This window comes from Solea senegalensis, linkage group LG15 (genome assembly GCF_019176455.1).
Source record: "Solea senegalensis isolate Sse05_10M linkage group LG15, IFAPA_SoseM_1, whole genome shotgun sequence".
Lineage (NCBI taxonomy): Eukaryota > Metazoa > Chordata > Actinopteri > Pleuronectiformes > Soleidae > Solea > Solea senegalensis.
The window spans coordinates 15,377,391-15,404,300 of NC_058035.1; the positions used below are offsets into that span (position 1 = coordinate 15,377,391).

Sequence of the window (26,910 nt, forward strand, 5' to 3'; positions counted from 1 at the left end):
TGAAAAAGGTGGAAATTGCCTTTTCTTTCCCCACTTTTACCACTATAACACTCCATTGTTTTCCATCACATTAAATCTACTTTCTAATGCATGGAAGTTGCCACAGCACAAAGCACTCAGTGCCAGCCATTCAAATATCTCATAAATAACATTCTATATGCAGAGTGTAAGTATTATAGAGGGCATATATTATATTCAACATGCCTGTCTGATGTATGGTAATAGCTTACAATGAATACAATAGTGTAAATTACATATACACTAATTACATAAAGCAAAACTGTCACTTGATACAAAATGCAGTTTGCACACACAGTATGTCCATGTGATTCATTTGAGCACATTCAATATTTTATGTGCATAAAGCAAATATTTTCATTATTGTTCTTAAGGTGTTTCTTTTTTTTTTTTACATGTTTTACTTCCCCAAAAGAGGAAACGGAGAGAGAAAGTCAGGGAAATGTCAGCTTTGCATCACATACAGCCATGATACACTCAAGTAAACAAACAATAAAGATGTTCTCAGAGCTGCTGCGTGAAATGCCAATTTGAGCAAGTTAAAATGAGTAATTTAGCTGTGAAATCACCGCAATGAATTACTTCATAGGTCAATGAAATTAAGAGATTTATTCGTCTGCTGGAAGCCCTGAATTTTTCATGGTATTTTCGATGCCTATCAACTCAAACCCCAAACCAGCCCCAAACCTCAAGGCCAATCAGCCTGTTTTCATCTCATGGGAACAAGTGTATATCGATCGACTGTCTTGCAGGAGCTACAATTGGGATCAAAGGTGAATGAATAATTCCTGTACTACTTAGCTTTTTTTCAGTTGCTTAAGCTATTTCAACCTATGAAACGTGACCCCACACACACACACACACACCCCATCCGTATACTTAATATAATATATAATGTATAAATAACCTTTCTATGCAAATGCACAGAGCTCAATGGAACAGTTTAGAAAAAAGATGGCGATGTTTTTGCGTCACCACAGCTGCAGTGTCAACATGTGGCCAGCAGGGGGACTGTGTGATTTTACAACAACTTTGGAGGCAGGGATGTTAATTCCTCTATGTGATAAAAGCCCGACGGTTATGATGACACATAATATGATTGTGACATGGACGTGGTGTGAATGTGTAAGTGGTTTTCTTTAAATGAGCTGCAGGGTCGCAGAAGCATTGTTCCCCCTCAATTTAAGACATACATTGTGAAATTATGGACTATACCAATGTTTACAGATGAGGGAAAGAACAGAGAGTTTGCTGTTTGCTCCACAGGTGTCCTTTTCTCTTGCGTGTTGCGAAGGGAGCTGTCCACCCCCGGTGGTGCTGAAAGTTTGCGCTCTGCGCGTCTGACAGACGTAACCAAACAATTAAGAGATATTTCCGTTTTTTATTGCAGCCACGAGAAATATCCTTTAATTGTAAGATTATGCCCATCTACAAACTCCGTCTCTTGCACGACTCCGTCGTATCTCTGCATTGCTCAAGCCTTATGAGGCGTGTAACTGGCAGTAACAATTTACTGTACGTGTGATCCAATATGTACTGTAAATACACGCATAAGTCAATGCAATTAGCCCACAATGCCAAAATCCCGCGATAAAACAAGGGCGTCAATATCGCCGAAGCACCAATCAATTACAGATCGAAGCAGAGAGTGAAGCAGCTACGACCAAAAAAAACCAAAAACAAAACATTGAACATTGTGTTTATTCGTGTTTAAAACGCTCCTCCGTTAAACTCCGTCCAGCTGTTCACCGCTGCAGCCTGGCGCTGCTGCTGCTGCTGCTGCTGCTGCTGCTACTTCTGTCACGTTTGTCCCTCATCCATCAGCGCTTTGCCGAGGAGCGCGGCGTGTGTGTGGAAATCCTTTTCTCTGCCACATCAGCTGCGGTCTGTCTCTGCTCAAGTGGAGCAGCGCTGAAAATGCGCCTCGGTCTCTCAGCTCTCACGCGTCTCCTCTCTCTGCAGACGCCAACTTCTCGAAAAGTAAACAGCGCAGTCCAGTTTTAGTCTCTGGAGCAGGTCTGTGTGGTAGTTTTTTTTTTTCTTCTTCTTCTTCTGTTTTTTTTTCCCCCGGCTGAGCCATTGGTAACCTCCTATCGTGTGTTTAGTTGTCGGGTCTCCTCGCGTCTTTCTCCGGCTCGTCCAGATCATTTCTAGCCGGCTTGTCGGGATAGCAGCCGAGTCGTGAAGTCTCTGCAGTCACGTGATCGAGACAGGACTGAATAGTGCGTTCTTTTTTCGGCTTGTGTGTGTGTGTGTGTGTGTGTGTGTGTGTGTGTGTGGTTAGAGGGGTGTCCCTCCTCCGCATTTTTGCTGCTTGCCATGCTTTAGACGCCGGAGCGCAGGGAGAGAGGCGAGAGTGAGAGAGGTAACACCGGTCTCTCTCTCTCTCACTGGGCTTTACCTGTCTTCTTTTCGGTCTTAAATCTCGGGTCCTCGTTGGTTCCTCTTCGCCTCTTTGATTCCCTTTTCAGGGGTCGGCTTGTTTTTGTTGGTTAAAAAAAAACAGAGGGGGGAAAAAAAGCTGTAGTGATTTTTCTGTAGGCTTTCATGCGGGTTTTGTTCTGGCAGCAGGAGGAAAGCGGTTCTGTTTTGCGCTGGTTTCTGATCATCTTCTCTTTTTTCCCTTCTTCTTCTTGGTGCTCTCCGTCTGGACAGTCAGTATAGGACAGCAGAGCAGAGCTTGGATGAGCCGCCTTGTAATCCCGAGATGGAGTTGCTGCTGATCTGCCTCTCCCTGTGGATATTGCAATGCAATTCGGCCAGAGCGGACTCCATCATACATATTGGTAAGCGTCCGGTCACACAACATGCTGTTTGGATCAGACAGGAGTTAAAGGCAAGGCATGCGGGAATAAAGCTCAGCCAGCGCATACTGCGTTGATCACAGGGGTTTTGTTGAGAGGGCGGGATAAATAGTCTATTCAGCTTTGCATCCATGTGTTTTAAGCAACACCTCGACTCTTAAAAAGTTAGTATTTGGTAAATTATAGACTTGACACCGCTGACTTTAACTGCCTGAACTGTTTTGACATTAATTATTACAACAAGTTATTTATTGGTCTGTTTTTGCAGGCATTCACTTTTCAAACGGCTGATCGCTGCATTCATGTTTTGCTTCAGATCTAAACCCTCGGCCTGTAAACTGCAACTCCGTATTCAAACCACGCATTTATAGTTAAGCACGAAGGCCTGTTTCAGTTGATGAAATTAAGATCCAATAACCCCCAAAAGGCCAATGCCTTTTTTAGACTAAGCTACCTCTTGTCTGTAGCCGACAAGGCTCAACTTTCACCGGAACGTGACTGCAATGTCAATAATAGGACAGAAGGAATGTCAATGGAGTTTCGTCTCTGAGATGCAAAACGCATAGAGCCTCTTTGTATTGAAACTTCAAGCAAGAGCTGCTTCATTTACAGATTGGGGATGCTTTACGCACATGATGACATTCAGCTTTCTGAGCTGGCGTTTGGCAACATTTCATTTTCGAGTTTTTGAAACATGATCTCCCCTCTTCTTACGCACACAGCTACTGAATAATCGCCTCGGTCTGTGGTCCTGCTTTTACGCTCACAGGCACGTAGGCACTTGTGACGGCTGGTTTTGTGGTCCCAAATCAAAATGTCAATGTCACAAAGACCAACATTTAGTCTCCCTGCGCCGATGCAGCGATCACCACCGCTGCTGCAGCTGCTGCTCACAGTTTGCTGCAACAGTCTGGCAAGCAGCAGGTGCTCAGTCACTGGCTTAATACCGCGTTGGGACTCCATCCAGATAATATTGGCTGATGCCCTGCATAACGTTTGGGTACCTCCACTTCTCTTATATGCTGAAAATCATTTCCGTGATATATATGCGTCTCCCCAAAGCAGCAGATGCCATTTTGATAAAGAGGAAAAAAGGGAGAGGAGGAGAGAGACAGTTAAGCTTCACTGTTCCCCCCACACAAGGCCTACAATGCTTAATATTGACGATGGTGTCATATAACAGCCATTTATTTTCTTAGATTCCTACTTTATAAAAACAACAACAACAAAACAACGGTTCATACTGCGTTCTAGCGATAAGGCCTCTGCGCTGTCCATGGTGCTGAAATATTCTCGCGGCGCGCTGGAGACTCACACGTTGCACAACTCCAAGAATAAACTAACCACAAATGGATGATATATAAGTGACGTCCGCTTGCCATTCTTCCACCATACATCACTGTGACCCTTTTTGGTCAATCACAGTTTGAAAAAAAATCTTCTACATAGTCATTTTGTGACTCATTCACTTCTCCTCCAGCTCCAACTCCAACTCCCTCGTTATCACACCTCATTCTCATTCACTTCCCCCCATCGCCCTAATAACTTGTGACTATTCTATTCAACAGGTGCCATATTCGAGGAGAATGCTGTGAGAGATGAGGAGATTTTCCAACTTGCCATTTCAGACCTCAGTCTGAATGACGACATTCTGCAGAGCGAGAAAATAACCCACTCGGTGAAACTTATCGAGCCTAACAATCCTTTCCAGGCTGTGCAGGAAGGTAAGTGCGATTCCCCCTGGATCAGTCTTTCAATAAGCTGTCACTGCTCTTTTATTTGATTATTTGGGGCTGCCCCTTCAGCAAGGCGGATCACTCTTCTTGATTTTTCCCTGATCCTGTGAGCACTGAGCTGGTGTTGTTCATCCACATATTCGTACATTCTCATGCTTCTGCCTCTGTGAGGACAAGACTAATTACTGTGATCGGTGACCAGATATTGTGTGTGTGTGTGTGTGTGTGTGTGTGTGTGTGCACGTGCGTATCAACTCCTGCAAAATGCTGTACTCCTGTGCCAATGCAAGGTGTCTTCTATGGTAGAAAAGCTAGGTGGAAGCATTGAGTTAGAGCACAACAGCTTAGGATGTGTGAAATCAAAATACTATCAAAATGATTAAATTTGTTAAAGTTAAATAAAAAATACTCCACCTATGTTTTACTAGGAGATCAAATCTTATATATATATATATATATATATATATATATATATATATATATATATATGTATATATATATATATATATAGACACACACTGTGAAGGATAAGCACCGCAATCATGTTCATGCACATTATTTTAACCATCACCGTTTTCATTGGAAATCTTTCATTTGGATTCCATGTGAAGTAAAGAATATAAACAGGAAGGAATTAAGCAACAAAATGGTCACATTTATCACCTTCACTCACTGAAAGGTGGACGCACACACTGTTGATGGCAGAAGTGAATATATAATTCTACTAAAAAGATTTATTAAGAATTTATTAGGGGTTGCAGTGAGTCGGTGGTGAAGCAGGTCGTCAACTGGAAAGTTGTGGGTTTGATTCCCAGCCCTGCTAGTTTACATGCCAACGTGTCCTTGGGCAGGACATTTAACCCCACATTCATACCCATCCCACAGCTGTGAATGGGTATGGTAAATGGTCTATATAAATGGCAGTCACATGCTGCCATCAGGAGCAACGTGGGGTTAAGTGTCTTGCCCAAAGACACATCGGAATGTAGACTAATGGAGCTGGGAATCGAACCCACAACCAAAATGCGTTGTGCACGTGTGAATGGGTGTGAATAATTGAATGGTGAAACTGTAGTGTAAAAAGGCTCTCAGTGGTCACCAAGACTACAAAAGCATTATATAAATACAAACCATTGATTAAGTTCCTTTGGACCTTCAAAGGCTGTTGATGTCCCTTGCACTTGGGCACCAGTCTGTACTTTTGTCTGCCAGTTGCACAAAGGCCCTGATGACTCACTGCTATTCATAGTGCCCCTGACAGGCATAGAAAGATGAAAATATGTGCCGCCTTATGCTATAATTATCCACTTTCATTTAGTCATGGTCCACAGCACTGTAACAGATATCTCGTGCTATAATTCACATTGTTTTGGCAACTTAAATCCTGATGGGGCTCACATGAAGATGAGTGGTTCTTCAAGTAAATGGTAGTACACAGGAAATGTATCTAAGCTTGTTGCTGCAGTGATGAGATTAGAAAATACCATGTATTAGCTACGTGTGACCTCACTAATCTATCAACTGCTCTTGCTTGAAAGTGTAGATATTATGGAGACTTTGCCGGAGAATCATTTGCCATCTGTGCAGTGCTTTAATGACTAGAGTATTTAAAACGTACCCTACTTAAGACCTACACTTGCTGGTGAATATACTCACTGAACGCAGACTTATCATCATCAAGCTGTTTTCTGATCACACAGACTTGCACAATATATATTTATTAGCATAAACATACAGAAAATGTGTAAAAGGAAAAAGGAGTGATGACATGAAAAGAATCTGTAACTGCCATGTTGAGTGAATTGTCTGTCATTGGCCTTGATAGGGTATCATTCAGCATGCTTAATTATTGTGTACAGTTAGACTCCAGATAATCAAATATTCACAGAAGTGGGTGATTAGTGGGCGCAGGAAGGGGAGAGAATGGGGATTATTGAGCAGTCGATGATGTGAGGATCGATGCGTGACCCTGGCTTGTTGCACATCTAAGGCAGGGTGGTACGTGTTGAGTGACACCTTGAAAGCGCCTTGACCTTTTTGCTTTGCTCTTTTGTTTGCAACCATCCCACTGTGAATGGCAGTCAGGACCCTGCCGTTGCATGGTAAAGAGGGGGGGGCAGTTGGGTTGGCACAAACATGAAGGAGATGATGCCGAGCGAAGGGAATGAGGTTGAGATGATGGAGGAGAGAATAAAGTGGCCGTGGAAAATATTAAGGGTGAGACGGAGAAAGACGACAGGAATAACAGTGAGTACAGGCAAAGGGGGAGGACATAAAAAAAAAAAAGAATATTCAGAACCTGGACCCGATTTAAACATGAGAGAAAAAGTACAGATGGCGAGTTAATGGGTGGTTATGAGAGATTTTCCAGAATAGTTGCCGTGTCATTCTTGTCCCTATTGAGCTTCCTTTGTCCTTGTACAGGTGGAACATGCATTAACAAGGATGTCGCATAGACACCACGGACGCAAAAAAACACTCAACTATTCAGTCCAGCCATGCTCTTATCGCTCAGAGATGACAGCTCAAGGCTGGCTGGATATAGCGCCTGATCACATAACTGGCAGCCACTGTCCTATTTATATATTAGAACAACTGGAGAATTAATAATCTTAGAAGAATATCTCACCCATGTGAGTGTTTGTCACCAAAATGATGGTCTCTAGATGCCACCGGCTTTGTGATACAATTACAAGAACAATAAAACAAAACATGATGTCAGTGCAGCGACATAGTCTCATATCTACTTCTTGATCCCCCCCCACACATCACATGCTTTATAGACATTAAAATAAGGCACTGACAAGAAAGACTAAAGGAGCAAAATCATCCTCTTTTAAGTGTGCAGTCTGTAAGAATTAGTGAACAAAGGACTCATTCCAGCCTTCCACAACTGTGTCAGGGAACTAATGTTATTTTTTTTTCTTTTGCGTTTAAGTTCGGCTCCAAACTGTGAAACGCATGTCTGGTTGGTTTGTCTGTAAACCCTCCTAAATGTTATACACTCTGGACCTTTAATTACACATTTCACAAGGAAGTGAAAGTTTAGTTGACTCAGCTATGCGGTGGTGCATACTTTAACTGCACGTTCAGCCATTGTGTTCAGTTGTAAAAACAATTTTGGCACATACATGCTTCTGGGTGTCACCAGGATTTGAACATTAGCAAAGTCAATAAATCCTTCAGACGTTGAAGTTCAGCACGTACTGAATATGGCACCACTTTACCCTCTTAACTGTCCCTTAATCACACATCTTGAAATCCACAGCCCTTCTTCCACACTTTCATTTAAAATAAGACATTTTAGTATACGAATTCCTCACTGTCTTCCATTTTATTCAAAGGCAGTGGCAGAAGCTGCCACTTTCCTGTGTGATTATGTAAATTGAAAGCTATGGAAATTGTTAATAACAATTTGCGTGTGCATAGAGAACATAAGCACAGCCTCTTTAGGACGATGTTAGCATTTCTCCTCCGCATCAATATTTAAAGATTTGTGAGGAGACAGAACCATTAATAGAACTATTAATACTTGGCACAGCATTTGGACTTTTTCCTGCCATCAATCAATTCAAGGATTGACCAAATAATAGAAACTCCTTATAGAAAGAGCAATGCTCTGTAACACAGACAACCCGAAAGGCCAAGTTGCCATTGTGCCAGATGCATAGTTCAAACATCTGGATCATGTTGCTTTCACCAAAGATGCACAGAGACAAGAAACTGAGTCTGAGAAGGAGAGAGCTAATACTTTTATTTTATCATGATTAATCTTTGGTAGTTGTCTCTTATGTTCTATTTACACCATTTACAAACATGATCCAACAGTGATCAGATATTACACTCAATTTAATGTCTGTTTACTCCCCTTTCACAAGAGAGACTTTACATGTATTTGTTCATAACACAAATATGGATCTAATGATTGCACCTCATGAAATGTCTCTATCAAGAGGCAAAATAGGTCAATCTTGAATGTATACTGTATATACAGTATACTGTTTTCATGTAAGTTAACTGCACCTCTAATGTTCAGGAATTTGAATTAAAAAATAATTTCCTGTGCAATTGTTCTTATTTATTTATTTTTTTTTCCGTCTTTTCCTTTGCTGAATCTGAAATTGCAAAAGTCAAGAGAATGACTCATTCTAAAGTGTTGGAATGGGTAATCTAATATCCTCCATCTGATGCTCCGCTTATGACAACTCATTACTCGATGTGCTCTAAACGTGATGGAATGCAGCCCTTTCTCTATTATTGTCCCAATGAATTTAATAATACTGCATGAATCTTGCTAATGGATTTGTTTGTGGATTTTTTTTCCCTACCAGCTCTACACAGAGGGTGGATGATCGGGCCATTTTACCAGCCCCTGTTAATTACCCGCTGGTTATTTTAATCCATCATAAGCTCCTCAATGGGCTGTATAAAGGGCTGCTGGTACCTTAATCTGCTAAGTGATGCTGTAGCTGAGTTATAGACTTATACCTTTCAAAATTGAATCCCTTGACAGTGTGAAGCCCACCACTCAGCATTCACATATAGGGTTATCCTGTAGTTGTAAGCGTATGCAAGTTAATGCAAAGGTCTAAATATTTATGTAGAAATGTTTCATAAAAAATCAGGAGAGAATTACTAACTTTAGTTGTTTTTTTAAAAAATAATAGTAATAATAAACCAGTGATTTCACATCGGGGACAACTTCAGCAGTTGCCAGAGGGTATCTGGGAAGATGATGGATTAGCTGAGGTTTAAAGAAATAATGATGCTATGATAATAAAATATACTCACATTACTACGTCACTGCAAAGTGAAGATGCTTTCAAAAATATTAACATCTACCGACTCACTGATGTTGAGATCCGGGCTCCGCGGGGATCATAGCATCTTTTGCGAGAAAATTCAAAGCTGTAAGAATTTTGTCTTTGACATTGCTAATGCTTTGTCTTATCTTCAAAATCCAACAAATAGAGCAGATCCGATGTTGCTCTCACATTTTGGCTACGATGAACAAATGCTGACACGCAAAAACATGCCAACATTGCCACTAGGCCTGTGTTTACTGCATAAGTGAGGACTATTTATTGTACAACGACTAACAATGTGTGATTAACAGCATATCAGAGGACTTTGATGTGTTGATGCAGGCAGCCTGTGTTGCATGTTATGTACAGTATATTAGTGATGTGTGTATGGTGATGTTGAAATGATAGTTCTTTGGATTAGACGACCATATCTTTTTATACCTATTGAATGTGGATGGTACAGAGGAAGACGGGAGCCCCTGTTGGACTTGTAGTCTACTATGAAGCCAGCCTATGCCACAGAGAAGGGCAGAGACAGACAGTCAAGTACAGAGAGAAAGTGACACAGAGGTCAAGGCTTTTAAATGCTGGCTCTACCTATTGAGGACCCATTGATCCTCTTTGCTGTCTGCAAACAGCCAGACAGTCAGCAATCATCCCCTGCGGCAGCACACCTCTGAGTCTCATAGTCTCGACATCAGTATCAAATCTCTCTTAGGGTAGTTTTTTAGGGTGCTTGTAAAAGCAACACTGGGGACATTTTTTGGAATTCAATTATCAGTCCACAGGGAAAAACAAAATATGATGACTTGAAAGACGTGAAAGTGATTTTAGCTTTGGTCTCAGATGGCTTGGCTTTCTCTTGATCTGATTAATTTAAAGGAACAACATCAATTTACTTAAATGCCAAGTCTGATCTGCATTCAAAGGAGTAATCGTCAGCTTGCTAAATGTCACCACGAGCGTGGATTTAATACATCTTTTAATCTGAGCTAACAAATTGAAGCCTGGAAGGAAGTTTTCTCAAAGTCGCACAAATAAATAAGCACCAAGTTTTGCTTTCAAAAGACTTTTACTGGGACTTGTGGAGATGAGGAAGTGGTGTTTGGTCTGTGATGCAAACAGATTTACATTGTTGTGCTAATCCGATTGTCTTTATGCTGTCATGATGATGTTGTAATGGTGCCGCACTGGCAGACAGCTGAGAGCTGATTTCAAAGCTTCCTCACTGCTTTTCAAACTGAGCGTGTTCTGTGAGGTCATTGTGTATAAGGCTGATTAATGGTTTCTCGGTCGTATGTCTCTGTTGGTAAAACACAGGAAAAAATCCATTTGAAAATCTCATTTCATTTGGGGAATATCCATGAAAACCTTGATTGATTTTGACTGTTGTTCCTGCCATGACGCAACATGTGTGCAGGATCCTTAAATATGGCATCAGAACATATTATGTGGGTCATTTAGCACTGTCAGATGCTGACATCAAACTAGCGGGCTATGAAATGTATCCTGGCCCGGTTTTGTAACTGTTGTTTGAAAGACATTAAGTGCGTGTATTGATTTTCAGATGTGACAGAAGCCACATCTGATGTCTGATGAATGGCTAAAAAGGGAAAGCCATCATCAAAACACCTGCACGTATGCCACACGTAACTCACGGAGCTGCCTGATATACATACACACCAACACATAACATATGTTTTCTCTATCACAGGTCTCTCAGCCCCATGTCTTATTCATGTTCCTGTCTTTTCCGGTGTGACAGATTTATAACGAGCTGTGGAGAACACTGTGACAGATGTTAGTGCTTTGCCACGACCCCAAACAGCCCCCAACCACCACTGGGGATTGGCCATCAATACTGCTCTACCTGTTAGAGTGAGAGAGAGAGAGAGAGACCAAGTGAGAATGAAACACACAAACAGTGAGAGAGAGCGAGGGAGAGAGAGAGCCCAGAGGAGATGTTCTGTCCTGCCAGATTGATGCTGATGAGGCCCTCGGCCTCTGTCTGCTATAATACATCGCAGTCCCACATGTTTGTTACTAGCGTAATTTTTCATTGGCATCAACTTCACTGAGCTGCCCGAAATGTGCTGTGATGACAGTTAGTGTCAGTTTTTTTTTTTTTTGTTTGGTTTGAGACAGTGTTGATAATAGCTTAGAAATGAAAGCGTGTTCATTCGCCTCCGATGCTGCATAGCTCAGAGGGAAGTGTGTATAATTTACTACACACCACCTGCACCATTGGCATTACAACAAATTCATTCCAGGGTAGAAGACAAGGAGCAGAAAATCAGCCCCCGAGTAAATCCCATTAGAGGCTAAAGTCGGCTAAAGGAGTGCTGTACGGCTATTGCCGACTTCACACTCTTCTCAGAGAGGAGCAGGAGAGAGATGAAGGAAGTGAGTAGAGGAAGTGGAGTCCTAGTGAGAGTGAAGGTCTGAACTTGAGTGAACTAGAGAGCGAGTGTGATCATAAGAGAGAGAGGGGAAGTGGGGTGATGGAGGAAGGCATGGGGTAAAGATAATGTGAAAGGAGCCGAGTCAGTGAAATGTCAGGCTTTATTGAAGATGAGAGGGGCAAAGTCATTTTAAACGCCTCACTAGCCTCATTGATGAAGAAATGCCAAAATGTATTTGGGAGCCATTGTTTGCATTACTGCCCTCAGACATGAATGCCGAGTGGGACCATCTGTCACAAGAATCCCTCCTTGGTTTTCCTCGTCGGGTCTCTGAATCTCTGACTCTGACGCTCGATCACTGTCAAGGGTCCGCTGCTATGCCCGTGCAACATGGACTTTATCCAATGATGTGGCTAAGCTAGTGTCTATGGACTCAAAACCCACCCAGCATATACTGTACCTCATAATTGAAAGCCTAAAATTGTGTCAATGGCTAAGTATACATGCATCACTAAAAACTGGGTCAAATTTGCATTACTTCAAACGGGGTCGCTGATGAATAAGTCATTTTACATAAACTCATTACAAGCCATTGGATTATTGCTCAGTTCTTGTAAACTCTGCAATATTGTACCTTGATGAAGAAGGTTTATTCTCTGATTCTCACTTTGGTTCCTGTTCATTGACTGCTTTTTCCTTCACCAGAGCTGAGCTGAGCTGTTACTTTCTTTAACATGAGATGTTTAACTTGTTATTGTTGTAAATATAAAAAAGGAAAATCACTTCTGCAGCCAAATTAACAAGTATCTGCTGAATACTTGAATACTGCTGTTTCAAAAAAAAAAAAAGGGGGGCTGATGACACATTTCCACATTAAATAGAATCTGATTTGTCATGTTTTTTGAATCCATCACATTATAACATCAGGGCCAGTCATTCTGGGACCACATGTGGTCCATGGTGGCCCAGTTTCTGTTGTATTATTCCCTTTACAAGAAGGGGTTCTATGTAGGTCATATTAAAGCAAGTTGTTTTTGCTGGGTTTTAATTATAACTACAACAAGCTTTTGAAATCCTGTGTCACAGAGTCCAGTGAACACCTCTTTTTTTTTACTTTATTAGCATCTTATTATAGTAGATTTTGTCATAACAGAGACACTGAATACTACATCACATGATCACATGAACCAGGGGTAAGAGATTCTGTTTGACGTTATTTACAGGCAGCTGCACCTGACTGGTCCTGTGGTTCACTGATGGCCACACCTGTAAAAACGAACCCCACTGTGTAATGACGTTGCAGCACTGACCTAGAATGACTCTTATCTGATCTGGCCTTGTCTTTGTGTGGCATTTGTGTGATGTTAAAACAAACTTAATTGCAATGATTATCTTTTAATCATAGGGCCTGACAAGTTTTTTTGGTAATCCATCCAATATGTGAAGACGATTCATTAATAACTGCAAATGTCAGCCTCTGTGGCATACAAATGTCATGGGATAGCCAATGTAATTAGGACTTTGCATGCATGCCGCCACCAAATTTCACAATAATCCTTAATTGTTGACATGCTGAGATATCTGAATTGGCTCTAAGTGGTGGGAATCGACCAGCAAAACTAGTATTTTCTTCTTTTCACTTCAATTCAAGTAGCTTTACAACGTCAATAATGCTATACTTGAAGTTGAACTGACATACTTTTATTCCGAAGCATTTCACAACACATCACCAGTTATCAATTACGTTTCAAATGATCACATTTCACGTTTATTAATTTTGGAAATATACAGCCGTATTCCATATTTTGCCCTTTGAATGCATTTCATCCCATCGAAAATGAATGAATAGTAATAAATCCACACAGTAATTATATCATTATGCAACGGTAGGCTTAAAAATAATTGAGCAAATATGAATATTATGTAATAGTTTCATTAAAAAGAAAAAAAAAAAAACATTTGTCACACGCTAAGTACCATTATGCACAATAGTCATGATTTTCTCTTTGCTGTGTTGTACCCTGTTGTGGCATCTGCTGTTAGCATCACTGCTCATTATTTGAGGTGATTTCGCATTTTTGTCAGACTTTGTTGTGGGGTTTTTCTGTTTGGGTGATTTCTGACTTGAGGTCTTTCTGGAATGAAAGTGTGTGTAATATTACCGGCTGAAAAAGATATTTATTTATTTATTTATTTATTTATTTGCTATTCAAACCACGGCCGCGGCACAGAGGGTGACGTCTTTAGCAGCCGTAAATAGTTCACTCATCTGCAGGAAGGTGTAACAGGTTAAGGAAGGTCCCTTCACCCAGAGAAAGAGGTGATGAACAGTGTTGTCTTAATGTACTCTTTGTGCTCTTAAGCTTTTCCAAACCCAAGGCAAGTGAATGATTCATTGTTTCACTTGAGTGAGACGGAGCAGGTTCATCATCCTGCATTATCATGTCACTTGGAGACACAGTCATTTTGTGTGCCGTAGACACGACACGTTTTCGAGGCATTTTGCGGCTCCGCTGTCTTTCAATCAGTGTGTCGACTCGTGGAGTGAAATGTACTTTGGGACTGTCTGAATAATAACAATGTGGATGTCATAGCATTTATTGCTTGATAGCGTGTTTGAGAGTCTGTCACCTGTATACCTTTGTTTGTCTTGAATGTTGACATCTATATGTGTGTGTGTATTTGGTTCATCTTCCAAAAGTCATGCTTCCAGCTTTGAATCCATGCTTTAACAAGATGCAGAGGTCCAGATAGTCACACGCAGAGTTATGGCAAAAACATCAGCACTTTTACCCGGGGTCATCTTCAGTGGTATGAGCAGAAGCTAGAATCGACAGTTGTTGATTTGATTGAATACACTAACACAACTATTACACCTGATGTCTTCTTATTCACACCATGACAAATGTGTCTATGTTTAGAAGTCTTTATTTAAACTGAAATCAATTAAAGGCATATCCTGGACTGGACCTGCTTGACTTTCAAATACAGTAATTGACCCCATGTTGGTCTAATTAATCCAATGATTGATGCCATGCAGAGCAGAGAGCCGTCTTAATTATGTTCTCTGAAGGGATTCAGTCATCACAATAGGATGCTGCATTCCCCCAATAGCAGCATGGGTTCAATATAAGGGTCCATGGCGTAAGAGGAGAAGAACTGTGGCTTTAAATATCATAAGCTTAAGCCTAAAGTACAACACAAGGCAATTACCTAAAGCATTTTCTCATCCATTAGATGGATTTATTGTCTGTCCTGAAGCAATCGCAGTGTCCCATTGTCTCTATGGTTCTTGGAAAAGAATAGAATTCCAAGCATTATGCATCAGGATCATGTTTATCCTTTACATTATACAATTAAATATATTTGGTTCAAACAACAGCCAATTGCTCCCTTGCAAGTATTTGTCGGAATGGAACGAGCCAACAGGAAGGAGCCTGTGAAAGCAACACCACCTACAAACTAACAAACAATGTGGTTTGGCCTTTGGGTATGTTGCTGCTGAAGTAACAGGGCATCCAAGACTCCATTCAGGTAGAAATTGAACAAAGCACACTCTCTTGCACACAGAGTAAAACAAACAAACCACCCTTGGGCAAAAATAAGATTTGCTATAGTGATTTTCAACCACTTAGAGCCTTAGTTATCAGTACCTTCACCACTGCCACAACAGCAAATGCTGTGTCCTGGGCAACGAGAGAAAAATAATTAATTGAGATGCTTTGAAGAGCAACAGTTTCATGAGGTCAAACACGGGGAACACAAAAACTTTCGTAATGTAAGGGCTTATCTTTCCTCTCCAGGAACAATATCATAATCAGAAAAATATGCCTCGGAACCTTTGTGAAAGTAAATAAAAGGGTTGAGTAGGAAGAGAAGAGAAGCAAATCGCCTTGAGGAGAGATGAAGAGGAGGAGCGGTGGAGGAGGATGGAGCCGCATTTCAGATCCTCGCTCATATCTTTCCCTTTTCTCTTGGACGGCGTGGAGGATGTCTATCAAGGCGATGTCATAATTTCTGGCACTGCCAGCTTCCTCCCAGCAACATTCTGGCGAGCCACACATCCAGGAAGAGATGCAGAAAAATGAGGCATCTCCCCATTGAATAGTTGTCCTTCACTGACTCACCACATGCCCACTCACTAACAGAATAAAGCCTCCATCTGACACAAAAAGGAAACTCCGGACACAGTTACATTCTTTCCAGCACAGTAGGACGTTTTTGCATGCTTGTATGTGTGTGCACGTCCATGTCGTTATCACAACTGAATTGCAGCTCTTCTTCAACACGTTTGCCAAGATTTGTGCACTCTCTGTGCTTGTGTTTGGCTGTTTTTTTCTCCCCGTTTTTCAAAGGCTTTGTAAAAATAACGGCAGTTTATCTTGTTTGTCATCACCTCAAGACCAAATATACAGTACACTCAAGGCACCTATCAATGTCAATAAGGCTTAAACCTTACCATGTATATCAATTATGGGCTTATGTTGCTATTATCGAAATAAGGTACCAGACTTATGATGTGGAGAATGCTGTTTCCTGTTTCCAAATGATAATAACTTCAATCTAAAGAGTCAGCTTCACTATATTCATGAGGACTGTTGAACTGCAGATCAGTTAAAGTCATTACGAAGCAGCATGAATCTCGACCTAGAATTTCAAACAGAGTTTGGCAGGATTGTGACAGCGATGGCACTTCTGGTTCGGAAAGCCAGGGATCTTTAGGAACGTAATCCCTTTGGCTTTGTTTCAGTTCAGTGAGTGGGACTAAGCAGTTGGAGCTCTAGTCCATGGTGTCTGATAGTCATTGTTTTCTTTACAAGAAAATCACTCAACCGCTCTGACACGGAGCGCAACACAACAAATTACCTCTCAAGGCGGCAGAGGCTGCTGTTGCTCAGCTAACGTTACACCATTTGTGCTTGAATTATTTTGTTATCATCCCACGAAAATGTACTAATGGGCAGTGGCGGTCCGTCCATAGAGGGTACTAGGGCACCGCCCCACCACTCTCAAATCATCTAAAATAATTTACAAAAACAATGCATTCATTTAAAAACGTTCCCTCGCTCGTTTATAGCGAGTGCCGTGAGAATGCACACAGACACGCCCTTACAATGCAAAAGATAGGAAAACATCCCAGATAACCGGATATAACTCTCTCTTCATTACGCCCCCGCCCCCCCGCCAAAAGAAATTATCACCAGCCGCCACTGCTAATGCGTCATAATGTTCTACATACCACGCCAGCTGAGTTAACATGTTGTCACTCTGTTGTGACGTGATACCAACCGTAGTCCACATTGTGATGATGATGCCACATACCTGTTGTTAACGCAGATCTATATTTCAAATTGCACTTGGAATGAATAATCTAATGCTTTGGTTGATATGGCAACAGCCCCTGCTCTAGAGAACAAATATTCCCTGTCCACCTGTTGAGGAGGTAGAAGCAGACAAAGAGATGTACACATAGATGCAGAAGCACGAGAGAAGCCCGAGTATTTCAAGTAGTTGTCGCCGCACAAGCACTGGATATTTTCCAAATGCTCCAACGCAAGTGGGAATTCATTTTCTGTTTGCTGTAATGGATGTGTGCTGTCCTGTCCTTCAAATTAGCCAATTCATTTTCATGAATGCCTGATGAAATGAGATCCTGTGCATTGTATTGGTTTAGTGGTATAGACGCAGGATTTTTAAGCTTCAGTCCCGCTCATCGGAAAACGAGGCAAGCACGCAGTAATGACCATGCCTGGTACTTTTACCTTCTGTGCTCATGAAGAGAGAAAATCCATCAGCCTGAAAGTCAAAGTTGTTGTATGGCTGTGGCTGCTGGGAATTTGTCTCCGGGGATAAATGTTGATGGAATCGTTGCAGTGTGAAATATCTGTTGAGATCACACATCTGTGTTGGTTTTCTGGTTAGTCTAAGTGGATTTAGTACTTAGGCTGAGTTTGTTTATTTATTTTTTTTATTTCTGAGCATAATCTGACCAATATTTTTTTATGGGATTTAACCAGATTTTGTTAGTTGTTTTTTTTTTTTGTTTGTTTGTTGAATTGTTTTCAAGGCAGGTTGTGATTGTTTGTTGTATGTCTGTGTTTGCTTTACCTTCACAGAACATCGACACAATCTGCTCCCATTATCACATTTGGAAGGGATTTCAGTAGCTATTCTTTAGGTTGGAAATCCGTATCTGGAAACATTTCCAATTGTTAAGGGGCTAATAGCAGCTTTTGTTAGAGCCAGATTAGAATCATGCTGCTGTTTGTGAGCATCAGTGTGTTTGCGAGTATTATGTGTCTGGCTGTGTGCATGTATGATTAGGCTCACTGTCATCCTGGTGGGGAACGGGCTCACAGCATTTGGGATTTTGCCTTAAACTGCGTAAAGCTCTGAAAATGCGTTCCTCTATCAGAGTGCGAGGTCTCAATGGAGAAGAGTCCTGGAATTTGTCATTACTAATCTTGATAGTCCTGTAAAGCCTTTCAATCGCTCAAATTTATTTTTTTGTGCTGTCAATGCCATTTTAACTTTTGCTATCCGTTTAAACTAGCCATTCTAATCCAACAAGGTCTATGTCAGCTTCTTTTATTGCTCCTTAATGTCAGACCTTTGCAGTATTTCTGACTGTCAGAGGAGAGTTTATCCCACTGCTGCGCTGCTAAAGAGGGGAAGGCTTTGCAAACTTTGTAGCTGCTGCTCTCAGCAGAAATGGATTACACCTGGCACTGTTTAAGGTGAGGATCAATGTTTGGCCTGAAATGGGGAGAACAAGAATACAGTACCAGGGATGTGTGCATGTGTATCTCCTCTAATGCTTTGTGACCCTGGGCTGGCCAGTGTTGATTATTGATCAAGATTGACAATGACTCATTCACAGCCCTTCATTTTAAGAGGTAGTGCTTCCTTATTAAATACAACATGATCTCAATGAATGTGGCCTTGGGAGATATATAACTCAATAAGCCAACAAGCCATAATTATACAGTGTATAATCATTATTATGGTGCTTTGTTTTTCAATTTTTAAACACATACATTTCTATTATGGCTGAGCCATAATTCTTTTTTCATCATTAATTAAGTTTTAGGGGAATCACATTAGGATCATTTTATCATCCGTTATCATTTCACAAACTTCTGTTGTCCAAATTAATGATTCACAGCCATCCATTTTGTCTCTAGTGTTATAATGAGTATGATGGAGTAGCCCCCCCCCCCACCGTTTTACTGTTGCCATGTTATCTGCTGATAATGTAGTAGTTATTTTATTTCTTGGCTGATACACAAAAGTCAGACAAAAGAGTGAAAAAAACAACAACAACAACACAAAACTACTTTTTATCTTTCTCTGCCTGTGGAATTTACTGCGTGAGTTCACCTGTTGCCCCCCGTGTTTGCTGTTTGTAGAGAGCGGTTAATGTCTAGGTCTCTGAACAGAGGGCCAATGAAGCCACTAGTGGAGTTGGAGCCTGAAGGGAATTTGTCTTCAGCAGTATTATCATCCTAATCAGGATGTGGTGCACTTCTGTTCTCCTTCCTGGACTCATCATCGGCTTGCAGGGTAACGATCATATGATCATGCTGAATGTGTCTCACCATTCTTAAGTTCTCAGCTTTCTAGCAAAAAAATCATTGGCGTCTATAGTTCAGGCTATATACAATTACTGAACAATCTATGAAGTGTGTTCTTATAAAGGGGAATTTATGATGAGATCACGACAAAAGAAAATGTTTATATTGAACAATAACATGCAACAATTAAGTGATAAATGAATCCCGTACTTAATTAATATTGCATTTTATTTCTCTGTCATGCACTCCTGTGCTGTATATGCAGGGAAACAAACAAATGATGCAAACAAACAAATAGTTCATTTTATGTGTAATTTGTTTGTTTATAACAACGTTAGCTTAAACAATAATTGCACAGTGAAAACAACACTTTCATTTTAAAATACAGTTAGCTTTACATAATATTATCACCGTATTTGGGACCTGGGACCTATTTGTTTATTTTAGCTGGGTGCACACTTGGTGCTGATCCAAAAAGAGTCAAAATCGTTGTCTTTGACGTTGTCGCGATACTTGGAACACAAAATTCATAAAAAACAAAAAAACCTTTGATGCACGGCGGACCAGCATTAGCATCTCAACACGTCCAATCACCATTCCAGTCAAATTGAGATACGACCTAATTGGTATTTACCTCACATGCTTGGTTACAAACAACCAGCTATAACTTGATGAATGTGACCTTTCCATTTCACATGGTAATTGTGTTTCAAAGGACAGAACACTTTCCCCTGCTGCACCTGCAAAGTGCAGTACTTTTCTGACAGAACACTTTGTTTTTCACATTTACAGCACAAAGTTTGTGAGAAGCGGTGCACCGAGGCTCCGGCTCGCTTTCATCTCTTTGTTTACATCGCTGAACACAGTTGACCCTTTGCGTCACGTTTTCTTGCTGCTGATTTGTTCATGTTTATTTTGCATTCTCTCTTCCTTTGCCCGTGTTGAGTCTCCAGAGACGATCTCATTATAGACTAAATGTTAAGATTCACTTCCACATGTTTTGTAATTCTTTAGCTCCCTCTCACTCTCACCTTTTCTCTTTCCGTTGCCAATTTCTTTCACTAAAACAATGTGCTCTGTTTCTGCATTTTCTCTCCCCGCTTAGCTTGTTACTCATAAGGATTAGTTGTGGAGTCGATTTCCCTGAGGGTTGTGGGTATTGCTAAAGCTTGTCAGAGGTCTTACCTAGATACTAGCTCTGTCTGTATCATATAGATCACAAATTGAGTTGGTGCTAATTAATTTCACACTCTTTCAGTCTCTGCAAGAACTGCTTCTGAATCATGGGATGCTTCCACTTTTCAGAGGATATTTTTTTTTTTGGTTTTATTGCAGATAAAGAGCCAGTATAAATACTTCAAAACCCCTCTCCCAACTGAGCAGATAACCTTGTCTGCTATAAATTACGTTCCCACACAACTTAACGGCATTCTTAATTACATTTCATAAAGCAGCGATATTCTGTACCAAAATGACACTACCTATTTACACGTCTACAGATGTCCATATTAACGTGATAGTGCTTTAACTGCTTGTGGTGCTTTTTATGGGAATAAAAATGATGATCGTGATTTTGTAGTTATGAATGTTGTTAGGTTAGTGAGTCACGTAGGTTTGAGCACAAAAAGTACCTGGTTAGGGCCAGGAAAATACCAAGTGTGTGCTCTCGTGGATGTCTCTCTCTCGCCTTCATCTTCTTCCAAGATGTTTTTCTTTTTTACCAAGGGTAATGTTAAATCAGCATACACTTCCAGGTCAAATGACTGTGCAATGCACATGGGTTTTCATTACCTTTTGTGGGGAAACAAGACCCCCGGTGAACACACATCAGCTGACCAATTGATTGAAAGAAGGACCAAAGTCAAAGATACAAACATACAGAACATCATAGCAACCGCCCTAACACTGGCTGACTGATCTCCATGGTGTTCTTCTTGTTTATTTTTTACCTCCAAGGTTTTATTTGCAGCAAATTCATGACATCACATTTCACGCATGGCTGACACAGGGGTAAAAAAAACCCAAAACAAAACACAGTGCAGACCAATCACTGGCAGTGGGATTTGCAAGTTATTCATCTTTTTGTTTTCCACCTGAGTCCACTGTCTTTTTATGTTAAGCATATACAGACAGACATAGACACGCAGTAACTCATTTACACATTTTTTTTTGTTCGTACTATACAAACTACAAGGTTTCATGACACTGATTTACAAGGCATGTAAATCCCCCCATGTACTCATTACTGTGTTGTTTGAGGTTAAGCTAATATTTGCCCAAAGGTTATTATCCTCATGATGACATTCATGAGGTCTTGTGTGTGTTCCAGTGTGCAGCCCCTTAGCTGATTTTGAAAGACTGTAATCACCCAAAATAACAGACAAACAATATGGTTTTACGTATTATATTTTGGTCTGGTTGTGAAACAAACAGATTAAGGTCACATGTGGGTTTACCCTTTTTCCAGGGAAAATCCTGCCAAAGGGTAAACCTGTGTCCTTTAGGGGAAATGGGTAGTGATTTATCTACAGATCATGCAGCCATTTGGAAACAGCTATTATCCTGCATATGATTATCATCATACTCTCTTGCCTGTTAATCATGGCAATCTTCCAGGGTATGTTGGCAAGGTGATCACATTTAATCTGAGTGTGTAAAGACCACTCCACAGAGGTTGTTTTATCACTTAGGTGAGGAGGCTTGCATTATCCAAATGAAAAACAAGCTGGAGAAGAGGCTGATTTGTCACTGGCTGATTAGACCACTGCCTGGCACTCCTCTTTACCCCAACAGGCGCTCCTCAAGGTCAGACACAGAAGAGCCCTAAAAAGCACGACACCATTGTTTATATTGAAGCAGACAGCACTGAAAATCTCCATTTGCTATTTTGTTGTTGCATAATGCAACCACTGTAACTGCAACATGAACCATTTATTTTAATTGCACAGTGTTGTCCATAATCTGGTTATTTTGTCCCTATTTAATGAATGATTCATATTAAGATGAATCATGTTTTTTTTCTTTTTACTGATGCTTTTGAATGAAAAGCTTGGAGCCAGCACGCAGAGAGTTTGACAGTAAACAGCACAGCGGGTGTCGGGGTTTACAATTCCACATTAGGGAGAAAACAAATGACAGACAAAAGTGTTGGGAAACATCCTTTCTCACTTATGTATTTAGGAATCACGCAGAGATGTCAAAACAGCCATGTTCCTCATTTTGTTTTGTTTTTTCCTAGAGGGAGGGGTGTGGCAGAATCAAAGGATTTGTTCTGGCAAAGACGTTTATGTTTCAGAGAAATATGACCTCATATCTTTCCTTTGTTTAATAATGGAGTTGGAGGAATGTGACAGTGTGCGACGCACCGCTCATGTTCATACATTTGTGTGTTTTTACAAAGCTCACCTTGAGACAAGACATGATCTCACAGAAATACAGGAAACACATCCCAGGTTGCCAACTGCTATAAAGTCCCAGGACCCAGACATTAGTATAGGCTATTAAATATAACATGTTGGAAGGGGGTCACTTATGTCTTTGCACTAAAGCAACGCCAAGATTAACCTCACTCTTCTATCATATCATGAGCCAACAAGGTAATGGTAATGTTGTTTATCTTCACATAAGTCCTAGTCTCTTCTACAAATGTGGCATCAGAAGTAGATAAACTACTTTTAATCTTGGGGTCCCGGTTTTAGGCCCTCAGGTTAGCAATCATCTGTATCTCTCTCAATAAATCATCCTTAATCCAGGCAACATGTTTCTACAAGTTTTAAGAAGCTGGACAAAAAAAAAAACAAGCAAAAAACATACTGGAGCTACTGTGGTAAGAAATCCCTGCATCTTAAAGGGATATATTTAGCATCAATCCATCCATTCATCTCATTTTCTGACAGCTTGCCAGGCCATCACAGCACCACATATAGACACAAACCACCATTCACTCTCACACTCACACCTATGGCCAATTTGTAAAATAAAAGATAAAGTAAATACACTGAAACCCTTTTGGCATTAGGTTTTGGCAGCAAAAATATTATTTAAAAACATTCACCTTGCAATTTAAACACAAGAACATAAAGTCATTTAAATCACGATTGTAATGTAAATCTGTTCAGAAACATTTTTCTCAGTAATTATTTACACGCAGAGAGGGTTCGTGGATGTTGTGAAGGAGGACTTGAGGATAATTGGTGCAACAGAGGCGTACAAAGTGATGAGATGGAGGCAGATGATCCGCTGTGGCGACCCCTAAATGGAGAAGCTAAAATAAGAAGACGATAGGTGCAGCAAAGTCACTGCTTTAAGCAAACACTTTTCTGTCAAACTGAATAATCCATTCAAAGTTATTATAAATAATGAACAATTATTATTTGCAGCCCCAGTTGATATTTGGCAACAAGGCACCCTGACCTCTGCAGAGAATGAAAATCTGGTGGGAGTATGTGGGATCTTATGAAACTATTTATGCACGATCTCCAGCTGTGCCTGCGCCAGCAGCAGCAGCAGCAGCAGGTGTGATGAAGCCGTGCAGTGAGCGTTAAAGTTCCAAGGGCTCAACTACGCTGTGCTGCTGCAGAAGGTGATCAAGGTTCACATATATTGCAAAGTGTGTATCATGTGTAATTATAGCACTAAACTGGTGGTATCTGCCTGATCTGACTTGTGTCATAAGCTTTTCACCCATGTATGAGTATGTTCATAAGAAATGCAGAAAAGCAAATGACCATGTCATGGTTAATTCCATACACTTCCATACAGATTGTTTTCATTGAGACATGAGACTTTAATATGACAAAAATAAGTATTATTTCACCAGAAAAGTAAATATATATACAAAAAAAAGTTTGAAAAACAAAGGAAAAAACGTTCCCCCTCATTTCCTACTTCATTAATCATCTCAAAGTACCCCTAGATTTGGTGTTTCATTACCGCTTTCTCATTGATCAAAACACCCATTTATCATTGCAGAGTAGCAGACTCTAGTTACTGGAAGTATAGAAAGCAATTTCTGAGCGATGAATGCGGAGATGTGTGGCTATAATCACAGGCCATGAGGGTAGGATTGCACTGTAATTCAGCGGCGATAAGTGGCGTTAACACTGGAGAGGTCAAGACACATAATTCCCTCCATGTTTCAAGCAGTGATTAAGGCAGGGCTGTGGCTTTTCAGGTCCGTGTGAGTGACCCTCAGGTGACCTTCACAACACGCTGGGTTGTTGGTAGGTGGTGAAAGAGGGAGGTGACCTGAGGATCCCCGTGCCAGTAAAAATAAATGTCTCATTCATTTGCTGTCTTGACTCAATCTCACTCTTTTCATTCCCATCCCCAAGTCATGCTGTTTTTCTCCTGTTTGTCTTCATTCCGCTCACAGTAGGTGCTCTTTCCAGCATTAATTCTCATATTCAGCTCTGACTACCTTTAGCGGCAAAGCTCACTACTTCCTAATGAGAGGAACGGAGCTACTGTTTGTGTTCCAGGGTTGGTCCATTCACACATTTCATGGTACATGTACTCTCCACACAAAAAATGACATAGTTCATTGCCCCTGGAGAAGTGCTTACACTCCTGTAGAGCCATAGAGTTTAGATACCAGGGGCTATATTTACAAAACATCACAGGACTGAAATCTCTGTCTGCTTTAAGAAGAAATCCTAAAAACTCACCTGTTTTGATGATAGGTGAGTTCATTCGAATTCAGTCAAAAACAAACAAACAATGGAGGTAACATTTTGCACAACTCTGTGTGAAAAGAATGCAGTGTTTGGCACTAATGAACTGAGGCTATCATAGCTGTCTGTCAGAGCTACTAGATCAAAACATGAGCGAGACCCCACTCGCCTTGACAGTTCATTAAGTGTGCATGAAATAATCACCAGTGTTGGCTAATTGCACAAATAAACAGACTACTTCAAGCTGATTTCATGGCTGTCCCCGGAAGGTAGAGCGCTGTATAATCAACTGGAAAAACAAAACAAAACTGTGCTATGGTATCAGGCTGGCATTTGATGCCAGATACAGTTACATGTATGAAATCTGTAGAACAGCTGTGGCTTGTTAATTGTTTGTAACTCTGTGGAAATCTATCAAGAATATCCTTGATTGTGCTTCTTGTTCATTCATGTTGCAGTGTGAGATAATCACAGTGCTTGTGTCACAATTCACAATTCACACACTTACAATCTCTTAGTTACCCTGGACACACTGTTATGGTGTTGTGAATGGTCAGTCTTGCAATGTGGATGTACCATAAACTCTGTGATTTCTGAAAGAGACTAGGCCGATGAATAAGTGACAGGTGGGTTAGAGGCCCTGAAGAGATAAGAGTTGGTAATGCAGGAACAACTGCTATGTGGCCTTGAGTGCTGAAGCCATTAGCCCAGCTTATCACCTCTGCTCACCTGGGATTTGCTTGGTCGCACTCATACCATCGTTTCTGAGAAACTTTCAAGAAGCCCCTTTAGCCATGCTCCTCGTTCATCTTTCACCTTTTCTCTGTTCTTTCCTGAGAGTGGTCTAAGGGGTGAAGTTAAAAAAGGTCATCGGTTAGACAGTGGGAGTTCTTTGGCACCGTTTTTTGGGTGTAAAAAGTTACTCAAGGCAGTTTCTGGCGATGGTAGCTGGAGGCTGGATGTGTTGTGACTTCACTTATTGATGCTGCAGTTCTAACAATCAATGGTCAGAGATTACTGGTCCACATGGGGTGCAGTCTTCTGCAGTGTGTCTTCTATGCGCCTTCCTGCCTCGGTTGGTTCAATGTTAAGACTCTCCAGCTGTGTCTGTTGACTTTCTTACATCGTGTAAAAACAGCTGGACTGGAGGGAAAAGGTGTTATCCTTGTTAAATATAGTCACCAGCGCGAAGAGGTGTTATACCTGGTAACTATAGTTACTCTAGTCCATTTACCGCTCATATTCATAATGCTCTCATGTTATTTCACATGGTTATGAATAACGGTGATGACACATTGCATGCTGACATGCTCAAAAAAAGGAAATGCTGAGGCTATGAAAGGGATCGTAATTAAAATGGTACACTTATTTGTGCATATACCTTGGCGGTGAACAGGTACGATAATGTCTGATCGTGTATTGTAAGCCCTTGTGTGCAAAGGATTCGTTTTAAATCATGTTCATGTCTTTGTGTGTCTGTGATGCACATCTCCTTCTTCCTAAACATGTTTGGCTGTGTGATTGTGTTCCTCAGTAAGAAACTGACCACTTTACAGTGTGTGGTTGTGACTCACCAATAGGCTTTCTCTCCTGACACAGAGATAAGGCAGACTGTTTGCTCCTCAGAAATTAAAAACACTGCAGTTCCCTTCACCCATTCCCGTCAGCTCAACTCTGCTCACTTGTGTTCGCTGTCACACTGTATCTGAGATCTGAGAGGGGCCGACTGGCCATGACACATCCCCTCCTTCATCTCTGTATCGATCCTTTTGCACCATGAATCCCCTAATCATTTAGATGGCTGGATTTATTCGGATTAACCTAATGACAGCCAGCGCTGCACGTGCAAGAATGTGAGCATTCACACACACACATGCATGTGTCCTCATAGAGCCACTC

At 40.9% G+C, this 26,910-nt stretch overlaps 1 protein-coding gene across 3 annotated transcripts in view; it reads left to right on the plus strand.

The window, feature by feature from the left end:
• Positions 1-2,019: 2,019 nt before the first annotated feature.
• The window catches only part of LOC122782180 (glutamate receptor ionotropic, delta-1-like), a 200,437-nt gene continuing 175,546 nt past the window's right edge, over positions 2,020-26,910 (plus strand). Inside the window, exons 1-3 of one of the 3 annotated variants that reach the window (XM_044046425.1) lie at positions 2,020-2,034; positions 2,674-2,804; positions 4,391-4,546. In XM_044046425.1, the coding sequence (XP_043902360.1) occupies positions 2,726-2,804; positions 4,391-4,546 (235 nt within the window). In that variant the 5' untranslated portion in view covers positions 2,020-2,034; positions 2,674-2,725. Of the gene's footprint in view, positions 2,035-2,365; positions 2,384-2,525; positions 2,805-4,390; positions 4,547-26,910 lie in introns of those variants that run through there. The other 2 variants (XM_044046424.1, XM_044046426.1) reach the window with 2 other exon arrangements.